The sequence below is a fragment of the Malurus melanocephalus genome, unplaced genomic scaffold (genome assembly GCF_030028575.1).
Source record: "Malurus melanocephalus ecotype Western Australia unplaced genomic scaffold, MMel_1.1 scaffold_403, whole genome shotgun sequence".
Classification (NCBI taxonomy): domain Eukaryota; kingdom Metazoa; phylum Chordata; class Aves; order Passeriformes; family Maluridae; genus Malurus; species Malurus melanocephalus.
Genome location: NW_026623635.1, coordinates 538,363 through 553,538, shown reverse-complemented (window position 1 = coordinate 553,538; position 15,176 = coordinate 538,363). Strand labels below are relative to the sequence as shown.

The following is a 15,176-nucleotide window of genomic DNA, read 5'->3' as shown; positions in this document are numbered from 1 at the left end:
GTGCCTGCCCGGTAATGGGGCGGGGCTGGGGGCGGGCCGGTAACGGGGCGGGCCCGGGAAGTTGCCGCCATGTTGGCGGCGCCGTTGCGCTGCGCCCGCAGGTACCGGAGGGGCCGGGGGGGCGGGTCCGGCCCCGGGTGCGGTGCCTGCGCGCCCCGCCAGCCCCGCTGCGCCATCACCGCTTCCCCGCCACCCTCCGAGTCCGCCCCGCWCCCCTCCCGTATCCCCCACGCCATCGCTGCACCGCCTGCATCCCCTAAATTCTCYTGCAACGCCTTATACCCTTCCTGCATCTCCTCTAAATCCTCCCTGCACCTTCCTGAATCCCACCTAAAGCCTTTCCGCACCCGTAGATCTGTCCTGCGTTCCCCGACATCCTCCCACATCCTTCTCCACCGCCTGTATCCTCCCTAAGTCCTCCTCGTGCCCCTGCACCACCTACACCACTTTACATACTCTGTACGCCCGTTCTGCACGCATTTCCCACCTCCTCCATCCCAGCCCCACACCCCTGCACGCCAGCCCTGCATCCCTGCTATCCAAAGCCCCATCCCTGCATGCCAGCCCTGCATCCCTCCATCCCAGACCCACACCCCTGCACGCCAGCCCTGCATCCCTGCTATCCAAAGCCCCATCCCTGCATGCCAGCCCTGCATCCCTCCATCCCAGCCCCGCACCCCTGCATGCCAGCCCTGCATCCCTCCGTCCCAGACCCCCATCCCTGCATGTCAGCCCTGCATCCCTGCTGCCCAAATCCCCAGCTCTACATCCCTCCATCCCTGCATCTCTCCATCCCAGACCCCCATCCCTACATGCCAGCCCTGCATCCCCACAACCCAGCCCTGTGCCTGCCCAGCAGCTCAGGAGTCTCCCTGATCCCCTCCTGCCCCTCACTCCCCTCATCATGAACAACCTGTGCCCCTCCTGCCCACACCCACCCCACGGAGGGGATTTTCCTCTCTGAGGGAATATTCTCCCTGAGGACACGCAGGTCAAGTCCCACTGGTGCTGCTGCTGCACCCGCAGCTGTCGGGTGTGCCCCCAAAGTGTGTTGGAGTTGGGGGCAGTCCCGGGGAATGGCCTTCACCTCTCCATGGTGATGCCTAACTGGAGGAGAACAACCTCCTCTGAGATTCCAGAGAGTGGGAAGGGCTTATAAGGTCCTGGGGGGGATTGGGGTGGATGGAGCCCCAGCAGAGCCACCCCAGGCTGAGAGTGGTTCACTTGGCATGAGGAATGGATGGTGGGGGGCACGGCAGGACCTGGGGTTGTGATCCTCCTGCTCTGGGGYGTCTGGAGGCTGAGCTTTGCTGTGGTGGGCAGGGAACCCCTGAGCCTGTTTGGTGTCACAGGTGCACGTTTCTRACGGGGATCGCAGCCATGGCCACGGCGGGGACACCCGGCTCCCCTTGTCACACCAACCGCCTGATTAATGAGAAGTCCCCGTACCTCCTGCAGCATGCCCACAACCCTGTGGATTGGTAAGAGCAACAAGAGCCTTTCCCCTTCCTCCTCCTCCTCCTCCTCCTCTCCCTGTGCCCATGGGGCTGAGGGACTCTTGTCTTCCCCACCACAGGTACCCTTGGGGTCAGGAAGCCTTTGATAAAGCAAAGAGAGAAAACAAGCTGATATTCCTGTCAGGTAATTGGAAACAAGACGTATTTCATGTCCCCATGTGTTGTTCAGTGGATGATCAGATAAGTTGGGCTGCATCCTTGGTGTGTGAGTAACCATGGATGGTCACCAAGGAGGAGAGGGCCGTGTGCTGGAATAGCTCTCTCTGAAAATGGGCTGTGTCCAGGACCAGAGTCCTTGGCYAGATTTTAGGAGCAAGAGCTGGAGAACCCAGGAGATTTTTCTCCTGCATCTCTTCTCCAGGGAGGCAGCAGCTGTTGGCCATAGCAGGACTCCCCACCTCTGAGTATTCTCCCCATCACATGTTGTCCTGCTCCCTGCAAACATCATTTCTCACTCAYCTGAGCTTGTTTGCAGTTGGCTACTCCACCTGCCACTGGTGCCATGTCATGGAGGAGGAGTCSTTCAAGAGCAAGGAGATCGGCGAGATCATGAACAAGCACTTTGTGTGCATCAAAGTGGACCGTGAGGAGCGGCCAGATGTGGACAAAGTGTACATGACCTTCGTGCAGGTGAGGGAGGGCACAGGCAGGACACAGGAGGCTTTGAGTGGCCCTCTCAGGGTGTGGTTTGTTTTTATGTTTTTCTCACGAGAGGAACCCACCATGGGGTGGGTCACAAGGGTGGAGAGAAGCATATCTGTCCTCGAGTGAGGCTCTTGGATGTGCTGGAATGGCACAGGCAGGTGCCTCTTGCGTGACCTTGGTGCACCCCTGATTTGTCTTTCAGGCCACCAGTGGGGGAGGTGGCTGGCCCATGAGTGTGTGGCTGACTCCAGACCTCAAGCCCTTTGCTGGGGGGACGTATTTTCCTCCTGAGGATGGAATCCACCGTGCTGGCTTTCGGACTGTGCTGCTCCGGATCGCAGAGCAGGTGTGGGGCAGGGCTGGTGTAGTGGGGGGGCTGAACCAAGGGGGCACAGGGAAACTGGTCTGGGCTTGAAGAATGAGGAGGAGTAGCCCAGAGAACAAGCCAGAGCTTTGGCTGGATTTCAGCTGATCTGGGGAGGGTGATGGAGGACTGGAGGTGTAGTTTGGACTGGTGCAAGAAGAAGAAAGTTCTTCCCTGTTTTTCTGCTTTTCATTTTGCATCTTAGTGGAAGGAGAACAAGGATGCCCTGTTGGAGAGCAGCCAGAGGATTCTGGAAGCGTTGAGACACACATGTGAGATCCGTGTGCAGGGCCAGGAGTCACCCCCACCTGCCAAAGAGGTGATGGACACGTGCTTCCAGCAGCTCTCCAGATCCTATGATGAGGAGTACGGTGGCTTTTCCAAATCCCCCAAGTTCCCCACCCCAGGTCAGTCTGGTCTCTGCTGCTGACAGCTGCCATGGGGCAGGCAGCGCTGTGGGGGCAGAGCCCACCCCACAGCCTCCTGCTTTCTCTCTGTGTTCCAGTGAATTTGAATTTCCTGTTCACATACTGGGCCCTGCACCGAACAACTCCAGAAGGTGCCCGGGCACTGCAGATGGCTCTGCACACCCTCAAGATGATGGCCCATGGGGGCATCCATGACCACATCGGTCAGGTAGGAGCAAATCCTTGGGGGTAAACCCCTGGCATGCCCAGGAGGTGTGGGGTGGAGGTGTGGGGTGGAGGTGTGGGGTGGAGATGTGGGATGGAGACGTGTCCTCATGGTCTCTGCAGGGATTTCACCGCTACTCCACTGACCAGCACTGGCACGTCCCTCACTTTGAGAAGATGCTCTACGACCAGGGGCAGCTGGCAGCCATGTACTGCAGAGCCTTCCAGGTACAGCTCTGTGGGGCTCCCACTCTGCAGGCTGGTTTGGGGACCAGCTTCAAAGCCTGTTCCCCAAGATAGTGCCCATCCCCTGGGCATGGAGCAATCCRGTGCTCCCCTTCCTCTCCTGGTGTTCATCCAGAAGTGCTKCAYAAACCCGTGACKGTGTAGCCCCAGGGTTTTGAGCGTRATGGGGGAGGGASCAGCCTCTGGGCTGGTCTTTGCAAGTCAGCAAACAAATTCTGCTGCCTCTGACCTCCRTGTGACTCCAGCATTGCTCTCCACTGCGCTTTGTAGATAAGCAGCACTCATTGAGAGTAGATTTCTGTTGGAGATATTACCCTGAATTCATCCAACATTTAAAATCTCTGGACTTTGAAATGCTCCTTTGACAGCTCTTTAAATTGAAATCTCTGACCATATCTTGYTGTATTTCCTGCCTCACCCCTGCCCCTTGTAATGTTGATGTCCGCCCTGTGCCTCCCGCAGATCTCTGGTGATAAATTCTTTGCTGATGTTGTCCGAGACATTCTGCTCTATGTTTCACGGGACCTGAGTGACCAGGTAGGTTGTTTCTGAGCTGAGCCAAGGGTAGCCACTTGCCCTGCCCTGGGATGTGGCTAGGAGCTGTTTTTCCCTCCCTTCCCTCCCAGCTGAGCGCAGTGTGGAGCCCTGCTGAGGTTCATTAGCCAGACTGCCAGCCTAGCACTGATGGGGACATGGCTGAAACTGCTGTCCTGGAGCTGGGGGTGTCTCTCTGTTGCTCTTTGCCCAGGCAGGAGGTTTCTACAGTGCAGAAGATGCAGATTCCTACCCAACCAGCACATCTGGAGAGAAGCGAGAAGGAGCTTTCTGTGTGTGGACAGCCGAGGAGCTCCGGGCTCTCCTCCCTGACCCTGTGGAGGGGGCCACAGAGGGAACAACCTTGGGAGATGTCTTCATACATCACTATGGGGTGCAGGAGGCCGGCAACGTGGACCCCATGAAGGTGAGGGAGAGCAAAGAGTTGCCTGGAGCCAGGAGCATTGGTGTGGGATCCGCATTCCATGTGGAGGGATGGCAGAGCAGCCCCAAAACACTCGGAGTCTGACACCTCCCCAGCCCGTGGCTCTCACTGAACGTGTCTCCCTCTCCCTTCAGGACCCCCATCAGGAGCTGAAGGGCAAGAACGTGCTGATTGCCCGCTGCTCCCCRGAGCTGACAGCAGCACGGTTCGGGCTGGAGCCGGGCCGGCTGGGTGCCCTGCTGCAGGAATGCCAGCACAGGCTGTCCACAGCCCGGGCACAGCGGCCACGGCCACACCTGGACACCAAGATGCTGGCAGCGTGGAATGGTGAGAGGCAGCTCAGCCCTGGGGGAACGTGCCTTGGCTGGACCCCACCAGGGCCTGGTAGCAACGGGTCCTGCTGGCACTGCAGGGCTCCCACAGAGGCAGTGGGATCAGGGATCACACCTGCAAACCTTGGGAGCATCAGGATACTGTTGTGGCTCTATTTCCCTCTCCAGCTGCCAGCAGAGAGCAGCAAAACTCTTCCCCTGGCTAAGTCCAGCTCCTCTGGCTGGGCTGTGGGGAAGGGAACTGAGATGAGGACTCAGGACCCTGGCGGGCACAGAGCCCACCCCTACTGTAGCACGGGTGGGGGGATCACAGCTCTGTGTCCATCTGTATGGGGGTCCTGCAGCAGGGAATAACTGCAGGACCCAGGGCACTGTTCCCAGCAGCAAATCCCTGGGTATTTGGGTCTGGAGCTGGCATAGACTGAAAATTGGAGCAAATCCCTGCAAATTGGAATACTCTTGAGCCCCATATCTGCCTGTGAGTGATGGCTCAGCTCTTGCTGGCCTTGCAGCACTCTGCCTGTTTCTTTGGTGACAGCAAGTGACTCGTTAGTGATTTGCAGTGAGCAGAAGAGCTGAGCCCTGACCTGCTGGCATCAGGGAGGATGAGCTTCACRTTGAGCCTCCTTCAAAGGACTGACAGTAACTTCCTTGCCGGTTCTGTGTGCTCCCCTGACCTGTCCCCGTGTCTCTGGCTCCACAGGGCTGATGATCTCAGGCTTTGCCCAGGCTGGGGCTGCCCTGGCCGAGCAGGGGTAYGTGAGCAGGGCTGCACAGGCAGCTGCCTTCCTGAGGACACATCTTTTCGATCCCGACAGCGGGAGGCTGCTGCGGAGCTGCTACAGGGGCAAGGACAACTCAGTGGAGCAGAGGTGAGGATCAGGAGGCCACAGACTTGACTGGCCACCTGCAGGTGCTGCCCAGATCCTTTGCAGTCCTGTTCTCCAATCTTCCAGGCAGCAGGGAGGGAGGGAGGCTGCTTGTTTTGTACAGAGCTCTGGTGCAGTTTAGGAAGGATCAGTGTCCCCTAGCCAGTGAGGAGAAATTGGGGTCAAAACCTTTCCTGTTTCTGATCTTTCATGCTGGCAGGTGTCTTCCCCTGCCTCCCCTCCTGTAAAGAACCCAAGGGCTGAGTTGCGTGATGGCACAGCCACCRCTTTGCTTGGTGGCATCTCCTTGGGTAGCAGAGACAATGGGCAGGGCTTTSCTGGGTTGGGAGAACCATCCTTCTCAGTGTAGAGATTCTGATTGTCCTTCCCTGTCTGTCACCACAGCACTGTGCCCATCCAGGGSTTCCTGGAGGACTATGTCTTTGTCATCCAGGCACTCTTTGACCTCTATGAAGCCTCGCTGGAGCAGGGCTGGCTGGAGTGGGCCCTGCACCTCCAGCACATGCAAGACAAGCTCTTCTGGGACCCCAAAGGCTTTGCTTATTTCTCCACTGAGGGTGGYGATCCCTCCGTGCTCCTGCGCCTGAAGGATGGTGAGCTGGCCCCGCTTTCCATGGGTTGTGTGTGGGGTCTGGGACACTGGGCTGATGGTGACTGTTGGGGTTGTGGGGTGTGGGGTGGTGGACACTGGGCTGATGGCAGCTCTTGGGGTTGTGGTGTGTGGGGTCTGTGGCACTGGGCTGATGKCAGCTGCTGTCCCTTGCAGACCAGGATGGAGCAGAGCCCACCCCCAACTCTGTCACTGTCACAAACCTGCTCCGAGCAGCTTGTTACTCCGGTCACATGGACTGGGTGGAAAAAGCTGGGAAGATCTTGGCAGCCTTCTCAAAGAGGCTGCAGAAGATCCCGATAACGCTGCCAGAGATGGCCCGAGCCACTGCTCTCTTCCATCACACCCTCAAACAGGTAGGTGTGAGGAGCTTGGTGTCCCCTGCAGGACCTGCTGCACAGAGCGGGGCTGGCAGTGGTGTGGGTGCAGTCACAGCTGTTTTGTCTGTCCTGACACTCACCCTCCCCCTGGACAGATTGTCATCTGTGGGGACCCCCAAGGAGAAGACACCAAAGAGATGTTGCGCTGYGTCCGCTCTGTCTTCAGCCCAAACAAGGTAGAGGTTCCCCTGTGCCTGCCAGCCCTGCCCTGGCCTCTGCTGCCTGCACTGCTGCTGCTYCATCCTTTCTCCCAGTGCAGCTCTTGCATCCATCCTCCTCCTCTCTGCTGCCTCTTCTGGAAAGCATCCTGTCCTTTCCATGTCTGCACCCCTCTCCCTGCATAAAGCACGAGCAGCCAGGCCCAGGAGTGCCTGCAGCAGGGGTTGTTATTACTGCTGGCTGTTTACACTGCTCTCAGCCTGAGCCCAGTGCTTTCCCAAGGGAAAACCTTTCATTCCGCTGTGGATGTGTCATAATCCAGTCAGTGTCTGGGTCACCTGCTGCCTGGAGACATCCTTGCATCCTTGGAGGGGGTGAGGCAGCACCTCACTCCAGCTGTGTGTACCACCAGCCAGGAGAGGCTTTTCCCAGAGCTTTGTCCCCACACGGCAGCTGTTGCTGTGCCCTGGGGTTTGTGCCTGGCTCAGCTTGTCATCGAGATGTGTCACTCTGGGAATCCACAGAAGGGCTGGAGCTGGTGGGGAAGGGCAGTGCAGCAGCTGGTGCCTGTCAGGTTTGGTGGGCAGTGTCCCTGCCCTGGGGGTGATGGCTTTGGTTTCAGCAAAGCTGTGGAGCCGAGGGAATTAGGACTGGGCTGCGAGTGAGTGGCTCAGTGTTTGGGCTAGATCCATCTCTGCCTGTTGGATGGAGCCAAAGCTGCTCCAGCTTGGGTTTGTTTCCTGGAAGAAGGATTGTGGCAGGAGAGAAAAGCTTTCCCCCAGAGGAGCACAGCCCTGTGGGCACCTATCTCCCCTTCCCCAAGCATGAGTGTGCAGGAACAGTAGGAGCTGAGCATCTTCTGTGGCAGTAGCAATGGGTCCTCATCTTGCAGAGGTGATGGGAGGAAGGGGGACAATCCCACTGCTCAGGGGTTTGCACTGCCTTTGGGAGCAGCCCAGTGCCTCTCCACAGGCATCCCTATTTCTGTGCTGCATCACACAGACATGGCCATGCTCCTGTTCCCACCTGCCTCTAACCCCTCCAGCTGCTCTTCAGATCTCCTTCCCCTCCTCAGGAAGCTGCCCAAAGCAGAGCAATTCTGGGTCACCTGCTCCAGGGGCATGGCTGGTTTGGGAATTGCCTTTGCCATGGATTTGGGGGAACATCGCCATGTCCCCCCGCTCCCTCTGTGCCAGCAGGGCGCTGGGGGCCAGGCTTGTGTGCAGRAACACAATTAATTAGGTCGTTCCAGTAATTAATTCCTTACAAACCTTACACTGAAATGCTTGCTGTAACGAGATGCTGATGAAAAAATGGCATTGAGGTTGTGATTTTAAATGGACCCAGGGCCTGGAGGAACCTTTTGCTGCAGGCAGCTCTGTGGGGACAGAAGTGCTCTGGGTGGTGATGCTGATAGCTGTTCCCATGGGTGTCCTGTCCCTCCAGAGAGKGTTGGGTCCCTGCTCTGGGGCTGGATCCCAGCTCCTGGTATAGATCCCTGCCCTGTTAATGGTCTTTAGGGTAATTATGAAGGATCCCATTATCTCCTCGGCTACAGAGCGCTCGGCTGCCGCTCGCCTTCATCCTGGCCCTGCAAGAGGACCTTGGGGAGCTTGTGAGAAAAATGAATAATGAATTTCAGATTGGACATGAATTGGTAATTAATCACTCCTGGAATTAATTCCAGACAAAGGCAAAGGAGGAGGAGGTTGGGGGGAGCAGGAGGCAGGCAGGGAGACGGGCTGAGCCAGAGCTGGGTCAGGCAGATGTGGGGTGATGAGGGACAGAACGGGAGCGCAGCAGCTGCTATCCAGGGCAGGGACTTGGGGATATGATGGCCCCTGGGGACACAGGGGTGTGGGCAGCCCCTGCCAGGCATGAATGAGGCTGTGTGGGTGTCCCTGGGTGTCAGTGCTGGGTTTTCTGCTGGTGTGGAGGATTCTGCATGCTGGCTGAGCTGTGCCAGGGTGGGAGATCTCAGGTGAGTGCTGTAAGAGGCAGCATTTGGTGTCAGCATCCCTTGGTGGCACTGGCAGGAGTAGCAGGGACATGTGGCGAATGTGTCCGTGCTGGGCAGGCATGTGCAGGGCTGGGATTGGGGCGGGCAGGGGAGAGCTGTGTGCTCCAGCAGCAGGACATTCCCTCTGTGCCTCGGGAAGGGCCAGCCTTTTGCTCACCCTGTGCATCTGTGTCGGCATGAGGCTCGCTGCCAGCTCCTGGCCTTTCTCCTGATTAGCCTGCAAGCCCTGAGGCTTTAACAAACATTTTCCCTTTCAGAAAAGCTAATTATCCTGGCAGCCCGGTCATCACCCCTGGCTGGTGCTGCCGTGTCAGCCGGGAGAGCCCCTGACCCACTGCTCATTGCTGCCTGTGGATTTTTGGGAAATGTGGGGAGGGCAGGAGAAGCTGGGCTGCAGGTGGGATGGGGAGATGCTGCAGCTGCTTCAGGGGCTGTCCCTGGGCTGGGGCAGGTGTCCCCAAGGAGCTGGCTGGGCTGGGCTGATCCCAGTGTCTGGTTTGGCCAAGGGAGGCAAAGCTGCCACATCTCCATCGCGTTCCCTGCGGCACAGGTGTTATAGGGATGTGACCACCGTGCGTCCCTGGCACAGGAGTTGATCCCTTCAGCTCCCTGTCCCCTCCCCATTATGAGAGAGCACACTGCCAGCCCTTGGCATGTGTGTGGGGCAGGAMGGACCATCTGGCTGTGCTGGCTGTGCTCTCTGGCTCTCACAGCTCCTTCTCCGGGCAGGTGCTGATGGTCGCGGATGGAGACAGTGCTGGGTTCCTCTACCGCCAGTTGCCTTTCCTCGCATCCYTGGAGAGGAAGGATGGCAAAGCCACCGCCTACGTCTGCAGCAACTTCACCTGCTCCCTGCCTGTCACCTCGGTGCAGGAGCTGCGTGGGATGCTCAGCCCGTGAGCCCCTCGGTCCCACTGCCCACAGGAAGGCGAGAGTGGGACAGATCAGCACGGGAACACGGGAGAACCCCATAACAGAGCCACCCTGGGCACCATCCCAGATGGTTCCTGGCAGTGCACTGGAGCTGTGCCCTTCCCCACCTGCAGCAGGCTGGGGTCTGCTTGCCCTGCAGTGTGTCAGCACAGCTGCCTGTGGTCCTGGGTGCTGCTTTTGGCATGGTCAGGAGACACCCAGTGAGGAGCATCCCCTGGCCCAGCACACACGCTTGCTCCTCGCCTCTTCTTGCTGAGGAAAAGGAAAACAAATTAAATATAAATCCCAGTGTTAATGGAGAAGTCAGACAGGAAAACTATTAGGGTTCCTATAGCAACCCAGGGTAACACTGTCAAAAGCACCTGGATGGCTTGGGAGTCAAGTGCTCTTGAGAGTGTTACTGGCTATGACAGCTGCGGTATTTTTCCATTACAGAGGAGATTGTAACATACATTAAGTTAATATATAGTGCACGAAAAAAACCTGCTGATTGCAACTGATGAAAACTTTATTCTCCCTTTCCTCCCCTCCTTCTCTTTGCTGCTTCCAAATGGATGARCACCAGATTTTCAGCATCCCTCTCACACCCTGGGCTCCCCCAGCGCAGCACCCCACACCCTGGCTGGCTGGGTGCCATCATCTGGCAACAAAATGGCACTGCCCAGTGGCTTTCCAGCAGATTGTGCCAGGATTTGGGGGTAACCAGCCAGGAGAAATGCCTTTGAAGTCAAATTGGAATTTTGCACTTCATCTAAATGCTTTCTATGCTTGTGGAAAGAGGAGGGGTTTTGTTTTCTCTCCTCTCTTGGTTTTAAAAGCTGAAGTGTTTCTGGAAATCCAGCTGAAAATTGCTGGTTTGGCAGATTGCTGCCTGCTTTCCTCTGTTTTTTTTTTGCCTTTTTAAATTTTTTTTTTAACTTGGCATCTCAGCTGCAGGGATTGATTTGACACCCATCCTCAGGAGTGCTTGGGGCGAGTTGGTTTGTGCCTGCTGGGAGAGCATCCTYGGAGAGCGGGGCTGGTGCTGAGTGCCTGTGGGGAAGCCCACATGTCTCAGCTGTCCCTGAGGTGGCACAGGGCTGGGAGTGACATTCTGAGCCCATTTCGGTGCCCAGCAGCCCCCTGTGGCACAGACAGGGGGTGTCTCCTCCCACGCTGTKTTGCTTGGTGTGTCTCTGTGAGCAGCCCCTGGGCAGAGCTGTGCTGTGAACCTCTGTCAGGATGAATCGGGCTCACCTCTCAATAAAAAAAAAAACAAACAAAAAGGAATGAGGAGTTCTGTGTGGTGAATAACTGCTGTTGTGGCACCTGTGTTCTCCTGGTGTCCCTGGTTATCCATGGCCCTGTCCTGTCCTTCCCACACTGTGCCTGTCCCTGGAGCCACTGAGCTGCTTCAGCCCTTTGGGGTTACGCCCTCAGCAAGGGTTGATTTTGCTCAAGTTCTGCTGCAGCCCCCCTTGCTGGACCCCTCAGTACCCCCCGGCCAGGCTGGGGCACCCAGGGRTGCTGCTCCTCTTTGGTGACTGCAGTGGTCAAACCCTCCCAGTGGTGCATCCTGTCCTGTCCCTTTTCTGTCACCAACCCCCAGTTTCACAGAAAACGCTGTTTTGCTGTAAGGGTTGTTTTCTGGGGCAGTTACCAGGAGACAGRGCTGGTGGGTGCTGGTGGGTGCTGCCCAGGCTCTCGGGAGGGTGATGCAGTGGGATCTCTGAGCTCTGGGGTCCCTTGGCACTTCAGTGTTTGTTTCCCTGATCCCYTTCTGCATTCCCATATGGAGGATGTGGGGGCTGTTGGGGGTTTTCCCTGGGCAGTGTGGGATCCTCTTTTCCCACCAGTGACTCAGGGTGGCTGGAGGCAGCATCCTGCACTCCCCCTGCTCCTTCCCAGCTGCAGAGCTCTCAAAAAACTCTCAAAAACCACATCAAATAACTGATGTGCTGCTTTTCCCCCCACGAACATTGGGTTTGCCATCAGGCTGCTCCAGAGGGGGCACAGGGGGCTCCTTCCTGCCCGAGGCTCTGGGCTCACCTGGGAGCCCCAGCAGCCATGGATGGGGASAGAAAAACAGGTTCTCCCTTGACTCCTTTGTAATATGAACACCTCGTTTAACATTTAACACTCCGGGGGATGTGCAGGACACCCCATTGCTGAGCCCACCACAGCAGATGGGAGCCTGACACCCACCGTGTCCCTTTGGGGGGTCTGGGACACGYGGGGTGGGGGCGAGCAGCCACCCTTGCTGCTCTAATGAGGCTTTCCCTCTAATTAATATTCCCTGGAAAAGCCAGCGCTGGTTCTGGATGTCTCAGCTTTCATCTCCTGTGGCATTGATGTGACATCAATGGGAGACACGCTTTGAACGCCGTTTGTTGTGGGGGATGTCACATCTGCAGGAAAGGGGGGATGGAGATCCTGGGATCCAACCCTGCTCCAGTGTCAGTACCCCCATCCAAAACACACGTGAGGGTGCAGTTTGGGCGTGCCAACCTCTGAGAAGGTACATTTGGCAAAATAATGAGGTTTCTTCACYCTGGCACGTGTTTTATTCACACATGAGCACCCCATTGCCCCACGCTCGGGTGGCCAAGCAGTCAGCACCTGAGCAYTGCTCTGCTCATGCCTGAGTGCCTGATTAGCTCCTGCCTCAGGGTTATTTTGGGCATAAACAGGTTTTGCTGGCTGGGGGCTGCTGCAGGAGGAGGTTGGGAAGTGCTGCTCAGCGGCTGCTCTGATAGTGATGGAGAGGCTCCAGAATGCCCCAAAATATTAGGGGAGAGGCAGGTGCAGGGGGGCAGGGGATGTGGGGCTGGTGTGAGGAGTCCCTCCACGCCAATCCTGTGCCGCTGAGCCCAGTCACTCCAGTGTTCACCCAGAGGGAATGTGCAGCCAGCGAGCTGCCATGGTGAGCCCCGTGAGTCCCAGCCTCCTCTCCTGGGTAATTTGGGGTGCTTGCTGCAGTCCCCTTGCACCAGGAGGTGGGTGGGGTAGATGTTAGGGTGCATCAGCCCTCTTCTAGCATCCCATGGAGCATCTGCAGGCAGTGGAGGGGGCTGGGGGGCTCAGCAGCTCCTGCTGCCCCTCCCTGCCCCAGCCTTTGCCTTGCACAGATGTTCTCGCCATCCAGCTCCGAGTAATTCCAATATTCCTGACAAGTGAATTTGCAGCTGAGGCTGGCTGACACTTGCTCAAAAATCTGCTTTTTTTTTTTTTTCTTTTTTAAACTGATTTTCCATGCAGATGGATGCCAGGGAGCGAGGGGACACAGCCAGGCTGTGGTGTGGGGGTGTCCTGCTTAGCTCAGCTGCTGCCTTAGTTTCCCTCCCACCAAAGCATGTCCTGGCTGTTCCTGCCCAAACCCTCCCCACCCCTGCGTGGCCCTGGAGCGTGTGCCCTGCCTGGCCTCTCCCAGAGCCCCTGTGTGCTCCAGAGCTGTGCAGGGGAGCTCACAGCTCTCCCAGGCTGTGCTGGCCATGACATTTTGGGGACCACCATCCCCACACGATGCTCAGCTGCCCCGAACCAGCTCTGCACCCAGGGGCTGATGTTTAGARCCAGTTTAACACTTGGAGGTCTCTCATTCCTGCCTGGCAGCTGCAGCAATGCAGAAATCCATTTCTCAAGGGCCTGCCAGCCTTGGCCACAGCTGGGGAGGCAGGAGGGACGAGGGACAGGGAGGGATGGCCGGAGGCCCCGTGGCACAGCAGGAGGCCATCGGCACCGATTAAGGGTTATGCAATGGACACTTGGCCATTACACGGCCATTAATCCTCCTTTAATGTAGTTTTGGTATTTACTGACTGCGGTAACTGTTGCATTAAATCGAAATTAAATGTTTATTTTGGAGGCTTCACAGAAGGGTGGAGGAGGATGTCTGAGGAGGAAGGTGCAGGTTTGTGGGTGCCTGGGTGGGAGGGGGATTTTGGGGGCGTTCAGAGGAATCAGGAGTGCAGTGGAGGGATTCTTGTCATCAGCGTGGGGATGTCCCCAGGTGCTGTGCCAGGCTGTCAGTCCAGGTGAGGTGACAGTGGCATCTCCAGTGCCATCAGCACTTCGTGAGCTGCTGAATTAAAAGCAAGAGATGCTGAGGGCTCCCAGGGAGCCTGGAATGCTCATCAAGGGGGAGCAGGCTCTGCTTTCCATCTGGGCTTTATCCAAAGCTTCTGGAGGGCTGGGGCTGCTCCTCTACCCATGGCCGGGTGGAATTTGGAGTTAACTCCTTGTGTGCTGCAGYCTGGCAGGAGCAGGTGATGCCTTGTGGGGCTAACCTAAAACAGACTGGACGAAATTGAGAGAATCCAAAGCAGTTCTGTTCATGACAGAGCCTTCAGGGCCATCCAGGGCAGTCCCAGCCCAGCCAGGGGCTGCACCCACAATGGACAATGGCTCACGGSTTTTTCACCCTTTCTCACTTTTGTCCATTTGCACATCGGGATTTGCTGAATCCTCCAATTGCAGCTGCAGCCAATGCAGTCAAAAACTACAACTTGGCTCCCCCAATTCTCTGTTGTTTCCATCTCTTGGGGYCTGGCMYRGGGAGGTGTCCTTGAGTTTGGGGCTGCAGAGGAATTGTTTTGTGTGAAAATGGGAGAGCAGGAGCTCAGCACTGTCTGTGGAGTCTGGAGTTAAACACTGAAGAATTGTAGGATTGCAGATATATGGAAATATAGAAGCTGAAATCCTAAGGCTTCACAGGTAGCAAATTTTCATGGTATCAGCCGAGGCTGAAACCCACATCAGGAATGCTGAAGCTTGGGGCAGGGAGGTAATGCTCAGGTTTTGGGGCCAAATCTCCTGCTGCATTAGCAGCTCCCAGCTATAGGAGCCAGTTTTTGGCAGCAGCATGGATGTCCTAAGGCAACTTCCCTGGTGCTTCTGGGCTGATGCTTGCTGGCTTGTTTGGGGTTTTTTAGCCACAGAGGAGAAACCTGAGTGTCCCTGTGTGACCCAGCACTCTCCTCCCCGTCCCTGACACCCATGAATCTGGGACAGGCAGAGCCGGGCTCGCTGCAATTATCCATGGATTAACGGCAGCTAATTTAGTTTGAGTCACAGAGGCTAAATTGGATCGATACGGGGTGAAGAGTATGAGGGAGGAATCAATAGGTATTCAGAAATGCAGAAATCGGGCTGCACATCCCCGCGGGACGATTCTCTTGGGGCCGGGGCAGCGCTGCTGTGGGGTGGGCAGGGAGCAGTGGGGACGTGGCAGAGGGGGGCAGAGGAGGGCAGAGGGTGGCAGAGGGTGGCAGAGGGTGGCAGAAGGTGGCAGAGGGTGGCAGAGGGTGGCAGAGGGGGGCAGAGGGTGGCAGAGGGTGGCAGAGGGTGGCAGAGGGTGGCAGAAGGTGGCAGAGGGTGGCAGAGGGTGGCAGAGGGGGGCAGAGGTTGGCCGAGGCTGGCCGAGGGGGGAACGCAATGCCCGGGGCGCTTTACGGCGGAACCGCAACTCAGCACAAAGCTTTCACCGCGTTC

General features: G+C 57.3%; 1 protein-coding gene across 1 annotated transcript; it reads left to right on the top strand.

Annotated features, from left to right (window-relative positions):
• The first annotated feature begins 40 nt into the window (after nucleotides 1-40).
• SPATA20 (spermatogenesis associated 20) lies at nucleotides 41-9,745 on the top strand. The gene is made up of 16 exons (XM_057379368.1): nucleotides 41-101; nucleotides 1,353-1,481; nucleotides 1,577-1,641; nucleotides 1,993-2,147; nucleotides 2,365-2,508; nucleotides 2,732-2,933; nucleotides 3,032-3,162; nucleotides 3,282-3,386; nucleotides 3,867-3,941; nucleotides 4,153-4,365; nucleotides 4,518-4,710; nucleotides 5,419-5,587; nucleotides 5,990-6,198; nucleotides 6,372-6,571; nucleotides 6,691-6,771; nucleotides 9,504-9,745. Exons 1-16 carry the CDS (start codon nucleotides 70-72, stop codon nucleotides 9,672-9,674), a joined length of 2,274 nt encoding a protein of 757 aa, XP_057235351.1. The 5' UTR covers nucleotides 41-69; the 3' UTR covers nucleotides 9,675-9,745.
• Nucleotides 9,746-15,176: the final 5,431 nt, after the last annotated feature.